This window comes from Orcinus orca, chromosome 13 (assembly GCF_937001465.1).
Source record: "Orcinus orca chromosome 13, mOrcOrc1.1, whole genome shotgun sequence".
NCBI lineage: Eukaryota > Metazoa > Chordata > Mammalia > Artiodactyla > Delphinidae > Orcinus > Orcinus orca.
In genome coordinates this window covers 68,835,162-68,854,324 of record NC_064571.1, presented here as the reverse complement: position 1 = coordinate 68,854,324, position 19,163 = coordinate 68,835,162, and the positions used below count along the sequence as shown (strand labels likewise).

General features: G+C 48.8%; 1 protein-coding gene across 1 annotated transcript in view; it reads right to left on the bottom strand.

Annotated features, from left to right (window-relative positions):
• Positions 1–302: 302 nt before the first annotated feature.
• Positions 303–19,163, bottom strand: part of LOC117200783 (ALK tyrosine kinase receptor-like) — a 690,386-nt gene continuing 671,525 nt past the window's right edge. Inside the window, exons 7-9 of the mRNA XM_033425214.2 lie at positions 11,343–11,474; positions 3,484–3,615; positions 303–1,318 (exon numbers count right to left, since the gene is read on the bottom strand). Of these exons, the coding sequence (XP_033281105.1) occupies positions 1,155–1,318; positions 3,484–3,615; positions 11,343–11,474 (428 nt within the window). The 3' untranslated portion in view covers positions 303–1,154. The remainder of the gene's footprint in view (positions 1,319–3,483; positions 3,616–11,342; positions 11,475–19,163) is intronic.

Genomic DNA, 19,163 nt, shown 5'->3' with positions numbered 1-19,163 from the left:
CAAAAAGCCTGGAGGGCTTGAATTTGCCTGTACCCCTAAGCAGGGGGAGGCTCTTTCCTGCATCTCTGCTGGTCAAAGCCCCACCTGCCTGGGATTGCTGGCAGCCCCTCGGAGGGGAAGCGAATCTAGTCGTTTTCACAATGCCCACTATTTCAAAGGGAACAAATTGCTCCAAGGGCACAGAGCTTTTCCTGAAATGAAGCCAGAAAGGTGTTTCACCTATGAGTTTCCAGAAAGAGAGGACAGACGAATCTAAACTCTGTGCTGGCTTTCTACTGTGTGCAAGGTGTTGACGCAGTGCTTGGTGAGAGTGCAAAGAAGCACAGGCACGGCACGGCTCTCCAAGAGCATGGAGGCAGGTTTTTGGCTAAGTCCTCTTCCTCTCCCCCTTTCTCCTTTGCGTAATTATACAGGGTACCAGAGACTGTTGGTTAACTATTGTAGTACCTACGTTGTGCCAGACCTTGTGATAAGCCCTTTACGTATTAACCCATTTAAGCCTCCCCTCCTTGGGGTAGGCACTCTTATTGTATACTTTCCAGGTGGGGAAACTGTGGTCCTGAGAGGTTATTAGCTGATCAAACAAATTGTACAGCCAGTCAGTGATGGAACCTGACTTGGACTTAGGTAGTTGATTCCAGAGTCCACGAGCTTAATCACTGGGCCCTGCTGGGGTCTAGCACATCTCCTGGTCCCTAGAGAATGTGACCTTGTGTTAAGAATCATGGCACCTGCAGTCTTCACATTAAAGAGGTAACAGCTACACGAACCATTTGGTTAAGTGGCTCTGGAGGTACCTCACTGAATGCCATTGATGCCTTAGAGAAATTTATGTAAGTCAAAGTTTTGATGTTCTATAATATTTAAAATGTATTATAAGAGATTGACATTTTTAAAAAGGATTCTGTAGTAAGTCGCTGTTACCCTCCCCTGCTGTGCCTTGGAAATACTTTTTGGTTTTGTTTAAATCGAGGTCCTATTGCAAATAGTTCAGTGAAGCTGAGTATGGTGTTTAAGGTAAGATTCTCTGCAGATGGGACTTTACCACGTTGGTGGGTACTGTCTGCCTAGAAGTTGGCTCAAATGGCCCTCTTGTCCTCCTGCAAGAGAACAAGCAGCCCGACCGTCAGGCTACTTTGCTCATCTGTGTGGGTTCATCTGGAAGTGCCCAGAGGTGGGAGGAGAAGGCAGAGAACTAGAGGAACAGTGAGACTTGCCTCGCATGGAGAGTTCTTCATCGGTGCAGGAAACGTAGCGCTGGTCACCGTAGCACTTTCAGAGGTGGGGGCATCGGTGGTGCTGAGCAACAGGGCGTGGCCTGGACAGAGAGGAAAAGAGTCAAAGACGCACCAACCTCGCACACTGAAGGGCCTCGGGGTGCAGGGTTAATGGGCCCTGCACCATGCTTCTCTAGCCTCAGGACATCTCTAAGGATACAGGTTTTCTGCGGCCTCTAATGGAGAAGACAGCCTGCTGACCACTGTCTACAAAACTTGGCTCATGCAAAGGTCTTCATTCCAAATGGCCTGCAATGTCCCAGCACCATACATCTGGGTTACTGCATCCTTGATCTCCCAAGGTCACCAGCTTTAGCCCCTAGCCCGGGAGCTGCCTGAAGTATGCTGGACTCCCCCAGGCCCACCCCTGCCCCCCGTATCCAGTCATGCCAGCGCTTTGCCCTCCAATGGTCTCTAAACCTTCACTGTCTTCTCCCCTCTCCGGAGCCCAGGTCATCCTGTGCCCCATGCCCTGACCAGGAAGACTCATTTATTGTTTTCTAAGCACTGACCTGCCTGAAAACCTGGCAGAACATGAGCCCCAGCCCCACGTGGTGGTGGGAAGAAGCATCTGCAAACCTCCAGGAGTATTTTGTAGCTGGTAGGTGCTATGGAGATGGGGCCAGAGTGAGCTCACGACTTTTTAGGGGCCTCAGAGAACCCCAAGTAGGAATTCAGTCCTTCATTTCTATTTTTCTCTCTTAGCAAAGTCTTTATAGAGTTACTACCAAGTAACAAATTCAGGTGGGTCCAGAGCTGAGTAACTAGGCCAGGCCAGAAATCTTAGAAAGCACCCTGCCCATCCTTGAGGAGACATCAAGTGGCTGGGGTTATGTGACCCTGGAGAGAAAAGGCCTTTCGTGGTCGGTAGGTCATGATGGTTGTCTTCAAATATCTGAAGGGCTGCCTCTGTGGGAGAGGGCATAGTCCAGTTCTGTGGGGTTCCAGGAGACAGAAATCAGGGCCAATGAGTAGAATTTACAGAGGGGTGGGGCTCGACGAAGAAAAGCGGTGTTTGATTCTGACCTGTTAAACAATGGAAAGGGCTACTTTTGGAGGCAATGAGAGCCCTGTCACTAGAGGTATTCAACAGAGCGGTGAGGAGGCCGGGAGGAGAAGCAGGTGCTCTTGGCCTCCACGTCTGGGGAGGGCCCTGCAGCGCTCCCCCGTGGTGCCATGACTCAGCCTCCGTTTTAACGGGGCCCAAAGCCAACTCACTAGAGGCAGCCAGCTCTGGGGACTGAGGACAGGACTGCACGGGCTCTGAGATCCTCAGTGGTTGATCTGGACATTGTCTTCTCTCACATTTATCATTATTATGAATCTTTAAAGGAATCTGTAGAATGTATGATCGTTGCTTGGAAAGAGAGAAATTTTGGTACAAGGGACTCTAGCTCCACAAAGAGCAGGTAGATACAGGGGAGGGGAAGGGAGAGAGACGCCCCTGCCCGCCATCCTGCAGAGAAGTGGGCCCCAGGGCCTGCTCAGTCCTAGCAGTTGTGTACAGACCTAGGATAGGCCCATGGCTGGGTGGTCTGGCCTCTCCAGTAGCCCAGCTCTTGGAGATATGCTGGCCTCACAGACCTCCTCTGATCCCGAGGCCAGTTCCTCCGGGCGTGGAGTCAGCCCAGCCCAGCATGGGTGGCATCTCTTGGGTGTGTGGAGGCCCTCTGCCCCTCTGGCAGTCAAGCAGGGACTCTAATGAGGGGAGGGTGGGAGTTGCCAGCTGCAGCTGGATGCGGGGTTGGGGGGTATGACTGAGGAAGGCGGGCCGCAGGCAATGGTCTAGATATGGGGCAAGGTTCCCAGGGCACAGTTCTGGGGCAAATGACGCAACAGCCTACCTGAGCCTTAGCCTCCCCAGTCATAAAGAGGGCTACAGTTTTCCTTATCTCTCAAGGATTTCTGTTCTTGATGCGTAATAGGTTTCAACAAACACTTGTTAAACGAATGGATTATTATTATTGTTGCTTTTATTCTTATCTTTCAGCTAATCCTTGATCAAAGTTCTCATTTTAAGGATCAAAAGGTGACACTAGCCTTGGCTTGATTCAATCATTCTAATGCTCAAGAGAGTGTGAAGAGGGAATTGTGTAGGTGTACCCTAGGGCAGGTCCTTGGGGGAGGTCCAGTGCCTCTGGGGTGGTGCCCCAAGTCTTGTTGTCTGGCCAGGTGGGCACCAGGGGAAGGGAAGAGAGGGTGGTACCTTGGTGGTCCTGGAACCGGGCATCCTTTAAGGTCCTGACTTGCCACTGGGGCGTGTGGGGTGACAGTGAGCTTTGGGTCCAGCCACAGAATCCATCCTCGAAGTTGCAGTAAAAACCAGCAGGGAGTTTACCTTCAGGGAGAGCACAGGGGTACAGTCATTTCCAGGACTGCTAAAGGCAAAATATGCCAACAGCAAGTAAAGTTAGCCAGGCATGACCATCCTCGTTAATGACAGCTCCCCAGCCAGACCCTCAATGTCTAATCATGCTCACAGTGAAGAGAAGCCCAATCCCTAACTTGTACGTGTGCTGGTTTATACTTTTCTGATCTTCAGAAAATAATAATATGGGGTATTGCTAACCCAGTTTTATATATGAAAAAGCAGAGGCCCAGAGATGTTAAGCAACCTGACCAAGGTCACACAGCCGACAGGTAACCCAGCTGGGATTTGAACCCAGCTCTTCTGCTTTTAAATTCTGTGCTCTTTATACAGATCCACCATGAACATGATCCTAGAAAAGCCAGTGTATAACTCACTGAAAGGCATTTCTAATGGCACAATGATAAGAGTGTGGTGGTGGCCGTGGTAGTGTTGCCTGGGGGTTGGTTGGTTTGGGTCCCTCAAATCACCCCTGCGTGCAGAGACACATATTGCTCAAAACTATCTATTTGCTCCCCTTTATTTCCCAACCCCCTTGCAGTTAAGTGAAGCCACATGGCTAGTTCTGGCCAATGACACGTGAGTGGAAGTGTTGTGCATCTCCTGTGGATTGAGGCTGTGAAAAGCCCTGGTGTCATTTTCAGACTCTCTCTTCTGCTAAAGCAGCCAAGGAGAGTTCTCGTTCCTGGGAGTGCTGCTGCATGATGGTGGCATTTCTGCCAGCAGGAGAGACCCCAAGGAGTAGAGGCCCCTCCCACCCCAACGCTTAGTGGACAGGTGCCGTAAATGTTATGTTAAGCCACGGAAATCTGGGGATGGTTTATTACTGCCGCATAACCTAGCCTATCCTGACTAAGCAATCCCAGTCCCTGGAGCCTCTTTATATCATCTGTTGGCTCAGCATCAAGGGCCCTGTTAACGCTTTTCTCTACATCAGCCCGACCTCGGGTCCCATTAAAGAGGTCACAGTCAGTTCTATACACCATATATTTCCCCACTGCCCACAGAAGGAGGAGGACAGGAGGAGAGGGGTAGAGAGAGCTCCCTTGCTCCAGTTTACTTGGAGAATGGCTGCAGGGAAGGCTCTCAGCCCCGAGGAGCTAGTGGGCCATTCCAGGCGGCTACCCTGATAGTACCCAACAGCCCTGGCCAGGCCTGTCTCCACACAGCAGCTCTCGAGCCGGACCCACTGCTCTCAGTGTCCTTCCTCTGTCTCAGCCTTCTTGGCAACAGCAGGCTGACAAAGACGGCCCTACCGCTTCCTGACTGTGACAGCACCTTAGTGAATTATTACTCATTTCTCCCTGATTCTCTGTGCATTTCACACAGAGGCAGAATTATAAATTAAAACAGGCTGTCACTGACTTTGAGCATCTCTTCCCATTTATACCCCCCTGAAGAAATCATCCCCCCCGCAAGCGCCGCATGTTCCCCTGATTAAAAATCCAAAAACTAAGGAGATCTTTCTATTTTATTTTTCATGCCCCCCTCAAGGGATCTCACATTCACTTCTTTAGCAAAAACTAACTGGTAGCTGGAAGTGACCTTCCACAAAGCGTCCTTCACACATATGCTTTAAACTGAACACCGTGATGGAAGATTCTAGCAGGCAATGGGCCCCTGGTAGAAGGAAGAGGCAGGGCTGAGCTGGGTCCTGCACAGTGTTATCATTCCCTCCTTACCCTTTTAGGAGGTAGAGGCAGAGAACTTAGGCTGACTTATGGGTGTTGGTACCTCATCAGAACCAGACACCTGGGCTCTGGTTCTGGCCTCACTGCTTTCCGCTCTGTGACCTCAGGTAAGTCACTTCCTTCCTCAGAGCCTCAGCTCCCTCATCTATACAGTGGGGTAAGATTACTGTATATTTTGAAGGGCTGTTTTGAGGACAAAGTAAGGGAGAGAGTGTGGAAACATTCTGCAAACAGAGTTGAGCAAACATAGAGTGGCAGTGGCATTATTAATGATCACTCATACCCGGGACAGGGAAACTTAGCAGCAGGGGAGAGGCTGAAACTGCCAACACTGCCCTAGCGGCAGAGCCAGGTCCCTCAGCTGCCTCTCTGGAAATGCCTATGCCTCCCGCTGGGACAGGAATGAGGAAAGTCACTGGCACTCTCCACCTTCTGGAGGCCCGTCCTTGTCCCAGCTTGACAGAGGGTCCAGGGTGAGCTGGGAGTGGAAGCCCCTTTCTTTTTGGCTGACTGAATAAAAAGAGACGAGGTAGGCAAAAATAGTTAGGTCAACGGGCAATTTACGTGCCAATTAAAACTTTGAAGGGTGGGCAGGAGTGCCGAGAGGATTTCCAACACTGTAAGCACATCAGGGCATGTGCTCAGCAAGACCAGTCCTGAGGACGATGGTGGGGTGGGTACCAGCACCGAGCCCTTGGCAGATCAGGCCGGGTTGGGGAAATTGCTGGGAAGTCCACTGCTGAGCAGTGTTGGCGCCCAGTGTCGCGTCTAAGGTGTCACCCCCTTTGATCGCCTGCTCAGTGCTTGGCACATTGTAGGACCTAAATACTTATTTGCTGAATGACATGGGAGTGGGTTCAGTCTCCTAACCCTTTGCCACTCAAAATGTGGTCCAGGGACCAGTCACATTTGCATCACCTGTGAGACTGTTAGACGTGCAGAATCTCAGGTCTCTCCTTCCTACTTCCCGACCTAGTGAATCAGAATCTGCATTTTTAATGCTCTCCAGGTGACTCCTTTGCACCTTAATGTCTGAGAAGCGCTGCTCTAACCCACCCCCTTCTTGGGCTGCAGCCAGTTATTTTGTTGGCTGGATGGCCAAATCGGCTGTGTGTGGGTCAATCAATCCCAGAACATTTGGCACTTATGACACCTGATTCCACTCTAAGAGACACAAATTGATAGAGTCATAGAGATGTGACCTTAGCACCAGCTGCCAGGAGCTGCCAGCTATAAACTCCAGGCCAGATGACACTACTTCTTTTCCTTCCTGTGTGACAACGTTGTTAACAATTTTTTTTTTTTTTTTTTTGCGGTATGCGGGCCTCTCAGTGCTGTTGCCTCTCCTGTTGCGGAGCACAGGTTCCGGACGCGCAGGCTCAGCGGGCATGGCTCACAGGCCCAGCCGCTCCGCGGCATGTGGAATCTTCCCGGACCGGGTCACGAACCCGTGTCTCCTGCATTGGCAGGTGGACTCTCAACCACTGCGCCACCAGGGAAGCCCCGCTGTTAACATTTTTGATAAATATGTGTTATACATTTCCTTGAAAATATAGAGTCATGGGAAAAGTGCTAGAAGAAATACATCAAAATATTATGGTTATCTCTGAATGTCTGAGAGGGAGGCTTATGGGCAATAATTATTTTCTCCTGTGTACTTTTTTGATTTTCCAAATGTTTTACAACCAACATGTTTTACTTTACAATAAAGAAATAAACTTAAAAAAAAAACCTGTTTTTGCCTGATAGGAAGCATATGCCCACCAAACCGATGAGATTATTGAGTACGTGGAGGGGGACTGAGCTGCCTGCAATACTGAGAGAGTCAATGACCCAACCAAGGGATGAAGCGGGGCCACCTGACCCTTTTCTGGGGCACTGCATGCCGTCGAGGCCATTGCTCAGGACACACAGGGAACCTTGAAGACACCCTTCAGTAGGTTACAGCATCCTGGAATGTAAACATGGATCGGCAATGTTTAATTAGAAAGAGAAGGTGTGCGGTGTATGGCGTGTGGGCTTGGAGGACGGGGTGTGAACGGATCGGATGGAGAAGGGCAAGGGCGGTACCACCTCCATTTCAGGTCCCCTACTTATCCCAGCCAGAAATGTCCCACAAGGTTGCGTCTGGTAAGCTGAATGAGCTCTAGTGTGTGCGTGTAATTCCTTCTAGAGAAAATGTGCGGAGCTGAGGCTGGGAGTTGACAGGATACAACTACGTTTCCCCTCCAAATTCTAGCCATGGCAGTTTTTGGTTGAAAACTCTCGCTCAAGATTACTGACCCTCATGGGGGTTCCTTAGAAGACCTGGACATCCCCAACAGGCTTAAAGTGACCACTGCTCAGAGAAAATGTTCTAACAGGTTCCAGACCACCTGGGAAGGACCAAGTGAGGTCAAGAGCACTGCCCTTAATGCATCACGGGCGTCAGCACGTCAGCGGGCATCATGTTCCAATTCATATTAGAAGCGAGGAAAGTGAGGCCTAGAGGGTGGAGACGAATGATCTGAGTATCCGCCAGAAGAGCCCTGGACCTTCCCTGCCTTTTCCTCGTCCCTTCATCCTGGGTAGATATGCAGTGAAGGCTGTGCTAGAAACTGCTGGAAACTCACGAAACAAGTGAAACTGGCTTGCAGTGATTAAGAGCACGGGCTTTGGAATCAGACTGGGTCTGAATCACTGCTCAGCCACTGGCTAACAGTCTGATCATGGACTAATCTGGTTCCTCATCTGTAAGATGGGCATAACAGCATCACATAGGATTGCATGTTAGCGCATGCAGAGTGTTTGGAGCAGCTCCTGGCATATAGAAAATACTCAATAATGTTAGCTGCCACTATTATTATCGTTGTTGTTATTTTCATGGGGATGGTTTCCAGAATCAACATCAGCCAGTGTGGTAGGGAAAACAGCAAAAATGCCAGAGAGAGTGGGGTGCCCAAAAAGGAAACGGATACTTACTGAGTACTGCCAAGATCAGAGTGGCCAAAAGACTGGAAGAATCCTCCTTCTAACTGAACTCCCCTTCCCTTCTAGCAACCGACTTCTGTAGCAAAGAGCTCCATGGGGGTGTTCTTCAGGGCGGAGTGGTCATTCTGACAGCTGGTCAGAATGGCTTTTCAAGTGTGGCTGAAAAGCCTTCTGGGCTCCAGGCGCCTGCCTTCCTTACTGGGACCAGGCTGCCCTCAAGCTTGGAGTTGGCTCTGAAAACACATTAATGGCAAGCCCCGAAATGGTGGGAAAGTGCCCTAAGTCCACAATAATGGGCTGGATCCTGCAGGCTCCAAGCTCTAATCATGGCTCTGTTCCTGACATGCTGTGTGACCCTGAACAAATCAATTACCTTCTCTGTGCTTTCATTTCCCCAGTTGTAAATCAGGACATGGACTCCCTGACCTGTGTCTCAGCTGGGAAGTGGGTATCAAAAACTTTAAAAAGGCCAAAGCAAAGTCACACAGCTCAGAGGCACTGCTGGAAATAATACAGAGACAAATAACTAGAGAGACACACAGACAGGTCCCTGTCCAGGGCAACATGGGCAGGCCTAGCTTCCTCTTGGTCCATGTGTGTAGTGAGAGCTCCGAGAGGAAGCCAGGAGCAGAACAGTGCGGAACAAGCAAAGGGCTTTACCTGCAACTCTTTCCTGAGCTTTATCTGAACAACCACTATTCCATGATTATTGGAAAACTTCATTGGATAGTTTTGTATAAAAAGGACGATTTTCAAATTGAAAAATGGATTTCTTTATAGTTTCATTTAAAAGGGAATAAATAAAACCTTTCTTTCCCTAAGGGAAGATCTGTCCTCCAAATGACCTGGGGGACACTGTTACCTTCTTAAAAGCTATTTGGCAGGTCACAGCATCTTGGGGCCGGTGTATCTGAGGGGAGGGGCATTTGTTGGGTGTCCGAGCTCCACAGCACCCCAGGCTGCTGCATCCTTTCCCAACCACAACATCTTTGTTTCACTCCCTGCCCCTGTGTTGGATTTACAGCACTACAAGGACAGATGCCGTGTTACTTGTCCCTGCTCCAGTTTACTTTTTAGCTCATTATATATGTGTGCTAGAAGTGTCCGTGGTTTCCCTGGAAAAAACTTCTAGAGTGTTTACTACTTGCCAGGGAGCAGCCGAGAACACTGTCTTCAAGTGGAGGGAGCACTGTGCTGGGAGTCTAACTCTGCCCCTAACTACCAGTGCGACCTCAGCAACCGGCTTCCTCTAGGGAACCCAGGTTTCCCAACCCATTTATTCATTTTGATCAACAAAGAGTCAATGAGCACCTATGCTGTGCCAGAAATCGTTTGAGATCTTGGTATGGGGAAGAGTACCAGGCCCACTCTGTCCACAGTGAGGGAGAGAGACATGGAAGCCACCTCCATGAAATGTGACGGATGCACACCCACTAGGATAGCTAACATAAAATGGCACATAGGGCTTCCCTGGTGGCGCAGTGGTTGGGAGTCCGCTTGCTGATGCAGGGGACGCGGGTTCACGCCCCAGTCCGGGAAGATCCCACATGATCCCACAAGATCCCACAAGATCCCACAAGATCCCCGGGAAAAGCTCTCTCACGGCTGGGCCCGTGAGCCATGGCCGCTGAGCCTGCACGTCCGGAGCCTGTGCTCCACAACGGGAGAGGCAACAGCAGTGAGAGGCCCGCGTACCGCAAAAAAAAAAAAAAAAAAAAAGGCAGAAAAGAGTAAGTTTTGCTGAGGATATGGAGAAATGGGAATCCTTACACAATACTGGTGGGACCGTCAGATGGTATAGCCATTCTGGAAAGCAGCTTGGAAGTTCCTCCAAATGTTAAATATAGAGTCACCATCCGACCCAGCAATTCTACTCCTAGGTAGGAAATTTCATTTCCAAGAGAAATGAAAACATCTCTCTACACAAAAACTCATACATGAATGTTCACAGCAGCATTTTTCATAATAGCCAAAAAGTGGAAACAACCCAAATGCCCATCTGTTGATGAATGGATAAACGAAATGTGGTACAGCCATACAATGAAATATTTTTTGGCGATAAAAAGGAATGAAGTACTGATATATTCTACAGCATGGATGGGCCTCAAAAACATTGCGCTAAGTGAAAGAATTAATCATAAAAGACCGCATATTATATGATTCCATTTATATGAAATGCCCATCTGTAGAAACAGTAAGTAGATTAGTGGTTACTTAGGGCTAGGCAGTGGGTGAGGGGGTCGGTGGGGGGGAGGGATTGGAGGTACATGAGGAGAGATTGCGAGGGGTTTCTTTTTGGAGTGATAAAAATGTTCGAAAATTAGATTGTGGTGATGGTTGCTCAGTTGTGACTACACTAAATCGTACACTTTAAACGAGTGAATTGTATGGTATGTAAATTATATCTTTAAAAAGCTGTTAAAAAGTAATGAATGTTACAGTGCATGGATTCCAGGGGGCGGGTTCCAGAGGGAGAAGAACCAACTATACTTGTGGGAAATGGTCAGAAGAGGCTTCCCAGAAGGATTGACTCTTGAGGTGAGTCTTGAAGGAGCAGATATGACTTAAGATGGGAAAGGGCATTCTGGGGAAGGGACAGGACACAAACAAAGCCAGGGAGGTGTGAGGGAGCTGAGAGGTGGTTTGATATGGCTGGAGCTGGGGTACATGGAAGGTTGCGGGGAGGAGGGAGGCAGGTGGGTGATGAAAGAAAGGCTTAAAATGTGACGGAGGTCCTGGCGTAGAGGGCTTCTCATGTCACGTTAGAGTTGGGCTTTAGTCTGCACTTTTTCTCTATACATGAGGCTGTTGAGAGCAAAACTTATAAGATCTTGCTTGGTTCTTAATTATATGCGGTTTCTAGACCATGGGTCCTAGCCCTGTCTTTTGAAGACTGTGTAGCTTTTGAAAGTTGCCACCAGAAGGACACAAGTGGCCCTGGTCATAAGGGAGGTCATTCAAGCCTCTGATGGTGGGGGAAGGAGGGCATGTGGGCATGGGTGGGGCAGGGCGGGCGAAGCAGCCCCATCTACTCACTGCACAGCTGGCCCTCATCTTCTCCCTGGGCACAGTCCCGGTGGAAGTCGCAGGCCTGCCCGAGCTGGAGGACTGTTCCGTTCCAGCAAGTGAAGGAACTCTGCAAGGCCATCTTGGAGCCCGGGGATGTTCCTGGAGAGCACACAGAGACACATGACACTGGTCAGCTTGGGTGGCCCCGTGGGAAGGCTGCGGGGAGAGCATCCCTCCCACGCCGTTCACATCTCAAGGTCTGAGACTACCCCATTTTCATCTGGCTGAAACCAGGGTCAACACCAGGAGGCTAAGAGGAAGTCAAAGCCCTAACCCCCCGGCCCCCTGGCTGTGATGTGAGTAGTAGAGTGGGCCGAGGTTTGAGCCATGTTCCCCAACACTTTGGGGTCCTCCAACCCACGGCTTTAGTGCGCCAGGTGGACAGCTACAGGTGGAGTCTCATCTGCACACAGACAGCTTTCCCCTCAAGGTCAAATTTGGGGTACCAACAGGCATATCTGGTCCAGTATATCGTCCCCATGCTCTTGACCCCAGATTCCACCACTGGAGTGACTAAAACACACAGCACTTCCTGTTTTGAAATGAAAAGAACGCCGTCGTAAGAGCAGGGCTCTGGGCCCTGGATCGGCTCCTCCATGAATGGCTGTGTGATGCTGACCCTGTTCCTTCTCTTTCTGGCCCCCTGTCTCCCCATCTACAAAAGGAGGGGTTTTGATGGTATTTCCAAGGTCTTGTCCAACTCTGAAATTCTTAGATAAGTCATATTATCCAGTGGAGGAAGGGAGAGGGGGCAGTTTATAGCAAACATATTAGCAGATATACGCTTTTGTATCAAGAATGATGAGTTATGATAATTTATTAACCTGTGATCTCAGAGAGCCAAGCTTCAGCTGGCCTGGCCCAGCCTGCCTACTGAATGGGTCCCTTGCCTGGGGACCGCCTAGCAAGGGCCTGGCTGGTATTTCTGACTGTGCCTCCTGATACCCAGCCTCAGTTGGTATGGGATCTTGGTATGGGGAAGAGTACCAGACCCACTCTGTCCACAGTGAGGGAGAGAGACATGGAAGCCACCTCCATGAAATGTGACGGATGCACACCCACTAGGATAGCTAACATAAAATGGCACATAGGGCTTCCCTGGTGGCGCAGTGGTTGGGAGTCCGCTTGCTGATGCAGGGGACGCGGGTTCACGCCCCAGTCCGGGAAGACGCGGGTTCACGCCCCAGTCCGGCCCACCTGAGTTGACCTCCTATCCCCACCCCCCAGGTCTGGCTGCCTTGCTCTCTGTCCTATTTCCTAGCTCTATCCCGATGGTAGCTAGTGCCTCAACAGTCCTCCCACCCCCATACTACCTACCTCAATGCTCAGCTGAGTGGTGGAGAGGATGAACCAGGACCCTCACCTGGCCAAGCCCCACAGCTTCTCTGGGCCTCACATGAGGGGCGGGCTTCTTTAACCCTGGCTGTGAAATTAGACTCTTCTTTACTAAATTTTATTTTAATAAAACCTTACAGCTGATTGTGATGTGGGACTCTCCAGGTTAGATGGTCTTTAAAATTCCATGATTTTCTGGTTCCCAACAGCACTGAAACTAACATCAAGTCCAGCCTCTTTACTTCTAGAATCTCTCTGTACACCTCAGCCCATCTGGTTCTGTAAAGAAGCCAGGCAAGTCTTAATAGTGTCCATTTCCTAAGTGGGGAAATGGAGTCAGAGTGGTTAAGTGACTTGCCTAAGGTCACACAGCTGATAAGTGGGATTTAGACCCAACTTGTCAGACTGCAAAGCTGGCCTCTCCATCTCATGGAAGGGGGTGTTGGAGGTGGCCCTGGGCCCTCTTTCACAGGCTAGTCCATATAAGGCTCAATGTGTCAGCTGATGGCGGATGGCTACCTGGCATTGTCAGACCAGCCTCCAGCCTGGCTGGGCGTTCTCAGTAGTTCCTGGGCATGGGAAACACAGGCCCTTCTTCTTTCAGGGAATCACATCCAAACCCTTTAACCTGTTCTTAAAGGTCCTTTGTGATGTGGGCCCAAATTTCCCTTCCCGTCTCACCTCTCTCTGTCTCTCCCCATGAACGCTGTGCTCTAGATGCATCTGGCATTGGTTCGTTGCAACCTGGCACTAGAACACACGTGTATGCTCCCATCTTCTCCGCTAAGCTGCTTGAGTCTCTGTGTGTTCCCAGCCCTAGCCAGTGCCTGGCCCCTGGGAGGGTTCACAAAAACCCTTCACATTAGGTTATGCTTCTGTGGCTGGCTGAATAATGCTGTGTCCCCCCACCCTGCCCCAATACCCATATCCTAATCCCCCAAACCTGTGAATATGTTACTTTATGTGGTGAAAGAGACTACTGGTGAGATCAAGACAAGGATCATGAGGTGGGAGATTATCCTGCTTATCCAGGCGGGCCCAATATAATCACAGGGTTCTGATAGGAGGGTGACAAGAAGGTCAAAGTACGAAGTAGACCTGGTGATAGCAGCAAGAGTTTGGAGTAATGTGAGGAAGACGTCAACGTATTTAGGATAATAAGAAAAATTCTCCTTCACTTTTGCTTGGTGATTTCTAGTTTCCAAAGTATTTTTTCCTATGCCTTGTACATGATCACGAAATACAGTTAGGACCTTATGGCCCTCATTCCCAGCCCGACCGAAGAAAACATGAGCCACATAAAACGCCTGTCAAGCCTTCCTCAACTTGGAAACAAATGTAAGCTGTGTCCTGTTTTCTTCACACCTTATGATTAGGCCTTGTTTCTCATCGTGTGTTTTCACGAACACGTGCACGTTTCATATACCAATTACTTGTCGTTCCCCAAAGAGCTTTTACTTTTACAGTTTCTTTTACTTTCCTTCACTTGAAAAATATATGCCTATTGTCTAAAGTTCAAAACCAGGGTAAAAATCAACAGAACAATGCCCAGAATCCCACTATCCAGAAGCCGTCATGTTTTACATCTCGGTAGATTTCTCTTTCGTTTTTTTTGGCCTGTGCTTTAAAGGTGTGTATAGTTGTGTCATATATGTATGTTGCTTAAATTAATTAAAATTATATCACAAGCTTTTCCAAGGGCTTAAAAAGTCCTCATAAGAATACTTTTTAATGGCTATAATACTACGTGATATGTACCATAATTTATTTCAACATCAGTCAATGACTGGATTGTTAGATTGTTTATAATAACACTTTGAAGAGTATCTTTGAGCATAAACTTTCACCCGCTTTTCAGATTATTTTCATAGGATAGATTCCCAGAAGTGGAATTACTGAATCAAAGGGTATAAACATTTTAAAGGCCCTTGACACATATTGCCAAATTGCTTTCTAGAAATTAATCCAATTTACACTATCACCAGCTGTGTTCATACATGCATGTTCCTGTTACTACATCCTGGCCAACCCTGAATATTATCACTATTTTTAACTAAAAGTATCCCCCTGCTGTTTTATTTGTATTTCTGTGATTGCGAGGGTGAATATTTTTTTGCATGTGTTATTAGCTTTATTTTACTCTGATTTTTAGGGAATTGCCCACTTCCTTTTGCCAGTTTATCTGTTAGGGTATTCACGTTTTCCTATTGAATTGTACGACATTATTAATAAGGATGTGAAACTATTTATTACATGCTTCACATTTTCCCCCAGTATTTTACGTGTATTTTCATTCTGTTTATAATGGTATCTAGGAGTTTAAAATTTGTATGTAATCTAAACCTATCCATATTTTCCTTGGTGATTTCTTCTTCTTCTTTTGCACCTTAGAGAATTTGTTCCATGTGGGGTTGGTAGGTAACGTGTGGGTCGCCTTTCGTAGGCCTTGGTTTGCTCTCTCATTGCTAAGGTTGCCCTCTCATCAGGGAACGTCTTCCACCAACTCCTCCTCTTTCAGCAAAGGGGATACAGATCTCAGCCCCTCATCTGTGACATTTTCATGGATTCTCCCATTCTCTCCCCATCCATGGACTGTCCTTTCCCCTGGGATACCATAGCACATTACTTCTTCTTGCATTTAACTTGGTAGACGTTCTGCTGATACATTATAACCAGCCGTTTGCATGCCTGTCTTCCTCACCAAACTCTAAGTGACTTGAAAGAAGGGATCAAGTCTTATCTCCATGAATCTATAACAGTACCTTGTATCGAGGTCTCCCCACCCCAGTATTTGGGACTTGAACTTATCCACTGAAGCTATCATCATGCCCATTTTATAGTTGAGAATACAAAGGCTCTGAGTGGTTACATGGACTGCTGGAGAGATTGGTGGAAACCCACATTTTCACATCGTGTTCTCTATCCTTTGTACCGTGTCTGTCTATGGGGTCCCCCCTCCCCAGGTGATGAGTGTCCTCAGGAGTGGTGATAATGGGTATGAAAGGGCAGGGAGTCAGTATCCCTGCCCTTTACTCCCAAACCTGGACAAAGAAGGGGTCCAGTCGTGGGAGGGGTGTGCCGCTTCCACTCTCTGGATGCCCCAGTGTTTATCCCCAGGACCTCTCTGTTGCACAGCCACAGCCCAGAGAAGCCAGCCCCTTAGGCCCTGCTTCTACCTGCCCCTCCCTACCTCCTCTCCCCGGCTGGAGACGTACAGCCTCCTCCATACCACGGGGAACTTTATGCTTGTGAGAGATTCAATTAGATGGATGCCTAGTACTCTGATCTCTTCTAGCAGCCCAAACTCAAAACTAATGAAGCACAACAAAAAAACAACTGCTCTGTCTTCTCCAGTTCTTTTTTTTATGGGCCCCATAAATTCCAAGGAGGAAAGTACCCTTGGTGAATGGTTTTAATCAAGGGCCTGAGTTTCTGAAACAGCATCCTTTCTGTGGTTGTGAAATGATTGTTCTGGCTTGTGGAATAGGGTAACCTGAGGCCCTGGATGGTCACAACCGGCTCCAATGCAGCAAGGAAGGGGCGGAGCTTAGACAAGAAGATCCAGCACCCACTTTCTTCTGGCACATCCTGATGCCTTCCAGCCACGAGTGCCTGTGATTCCTGGAAACCACTGAAACACCAAATGCCCTAATCACTGCAAGATTAGGGAGAGCTAAGATCAAGCCACTCTGGGGAGAACGCTTGCCTGGGGACCTTTTGTTAGCAAGGGTCTTCTGTATGGAAATTTATTTATTACCTTTGAAAAGGTAGTTCTTCCCAGAATAACAATATAAGTCTCTGGGGGTAGTAAACTGTCACCATTCCTTACCTTTGTATAGCATTGTAAGAGCTTACAATGTGCTTTCCTAATCCTTCTCTCTTTGAACCTCATAAAAAACTGGTAGAATAGTTATTATTATTCCCATTTGATTAATCAGAAGACTGAGGACTCAAGAGATTAAATAACGGATAGAGAAATGCTTTCTAAGCAGTAAGGCGCTACAAAATGCAACCAATTGCTTGCTAGGTGCTTTGCCTGAGGTCTCACAGCTAGTAAACCACAGGGAAGGCCCAGAACCTGGTCAGATGATCCCGGGTGGGGTTCTTCTCCCATCACTTGGATTAGATCGCCTTCTGGAGCAGCACCCTGACGGCCCAGCGAGTCACTTGGGAAGTCGGAAATACTGTTGATGCTCAGGGCCCACCTGGACCAATGAAACCAGTATCTTTGGAGGACGGGCCCTTGGCACTGGTGGTTTTAAAAGCTCTGGGCATGATTTTCATGAGCACAGGTTGAGAACCACTTCCTTGGAGGGCTGGCGGATTTGCCCCTGAGCACCTATGTGTCTTAGATGGGTCTTTTACCCCTTGGGTTCTCCACTGCCCCCTGGTACAATGAGGGGGGGTGGCCTCAAACCCGACCTCCAAGACCCCTTCCATCTTCGACATCCTGATTCTGCAGTTCTGAGCAATGGTTGTTGGTGGCTCTCTGTTTACAGGGTTGACCTGATACAGTGTGTGTCGTCTTTATTAATGCTGACCATTTAATGACTTCCTTAGAGCCTGCTGCCAAGTCACTCACCCACCAAGCTTCCCCTGGTTTCCTCATGTTGGCTTTTCCTGTCTCAGTCATCTGTCATTTGCATCCTGGAACATCTCTCCTGAAACAGCATGACACTTGCTTGCCCATTTCTCTCCTCTGGGTGCAGTAGAAATCAGTTCAGATTTGCACCTGAGACACGTGTGGCCTGGGTGAGGTTACATGAACCTCTATTTGACACCATGGGTGACTCATTGGGTTCACTCGCTGGGAGTGATTCCTTCTCCCTAATTGCGCATTCAAAACAGAAACCCACACATACTCCCCTCCTTCAATCATGTCTTGGAGATTTGATGCTACAAAATCTACACAACTCTCTTAACTCAATTTTTTTTTAAACAAATGTCAAGTTTTAGGGCACTTAATTAATTTTTAATTATGGTGATTTATGTAGCATTAAAAAAGGCACATTTGTATCAGCTTTCAGGCCATCTCCCACCTGCTTGCTCTTGCCTAACTAATGACACTCATTAAAGGGGGAAAAATTGAGTGCTGCATCAGTGAGAAGGGGGTCTTGCTCTTAATTAAAGAGAAGGAGAGATGACGTGTGGGAGGAGGCTGACTTCCACAGCATGGGGAGGTCAGGAGTGGGGCTGGCTGGAACCCAGAGGCTGGGCCAGGCTCCCAGTGGAAACTTACTGCTTCGCGGGACGAGGAGAATCAGGTGCTCAAGGGTAAAGAAGCCCAGAGACATGAAAATGGATGGTGACATGATGAGGACGTAGCCACAGTGCTCGCAGACTAACAGCCGCCGCCTCTGCGCTGACGTTAATGGGGATGTTGGAAGGTCTGAGAACTGTGTAAATTAAGCCTGGCAGAGACCAGTCCTGCCGAGGGCTTTGGCCTCATAAATTGTAGTGTGGACAACCTCATTAAAGAACTGGCATCTTGGGTTCCTACTCAAAATATAAATCGGTGAGGAGAGGGCCCGGCTACAGAGGGCCCAGCGGGCTGGGTGAGGAAGTGCTGTGCTGGAAGTCTGGAGAGCTGGTTCGAGGCCTCGCCTTTTGCCACGAGGCCTCTGGGGCCGTGAGCAGGTCACTCCTCTGGGCCTCAGTTGCCTTGTTTGTAGACTCTCCGCAGCCAGCCACTCACGTGGACCACGGGCTTAGGCTACTGCCTTGATGGTGCGTCTGTAGACCCTCTGCATCCGTCACACGGAGCTTGGAGATCAGGCTGCTTCCGGGGCCCCACTGCAGACCTACAGGGTCAGAACATCTCGGGGGGACTCTGGATCCAGCATGTTCCACAAGCTCCCTGGGTGAAAACTGGGTGCACCACAACCTGAGGACCTCTAGTGTTAGGGAAATGAATGGATCTTCAGTTCCTTCTCCCCTTGGAAGAATCCCAAGCCTTCCAGCACCACCCTCTCTCTCACCGTGACAATTCCTTCCTTGGTCCAGAGTTGTCAGAGCTCCTTTCATGCCTAGATTCCATTTCTGTTATGACTCCAGCAGGCCCAAGGCACCACTTCGTTAGTTTGTGTTGAAGAGACCCCTAAGGTACAGAGAAACTAACACTAGCTTCCAGTCTTCTCTTCTGCTAGCTAGTGGTGTGAACCCTGACACAGCTCACAGGCTTCTCTCTTCTGCAAGTTGGAGAAGCTATCTAATTTACAGGATTTCTGTGAGGATCAAATGACATTGGGTACATAAAACAGTATGTGGGGTTCTTATGAGCTAATTTTAGAGAATGTCCCAAGGAGTTTGGGAGAATTGGCCATGGAAGTTGGGTGGGAAGTGGTCAATGGAGGGGTTGGACAGGCCAAATTTGGGGGACAGAGAGCACCTTTGGGGATCCCTCACATCACACAGTAGAGGTGACGATCTACAGGGCCAGACCTTTTCAGCAAA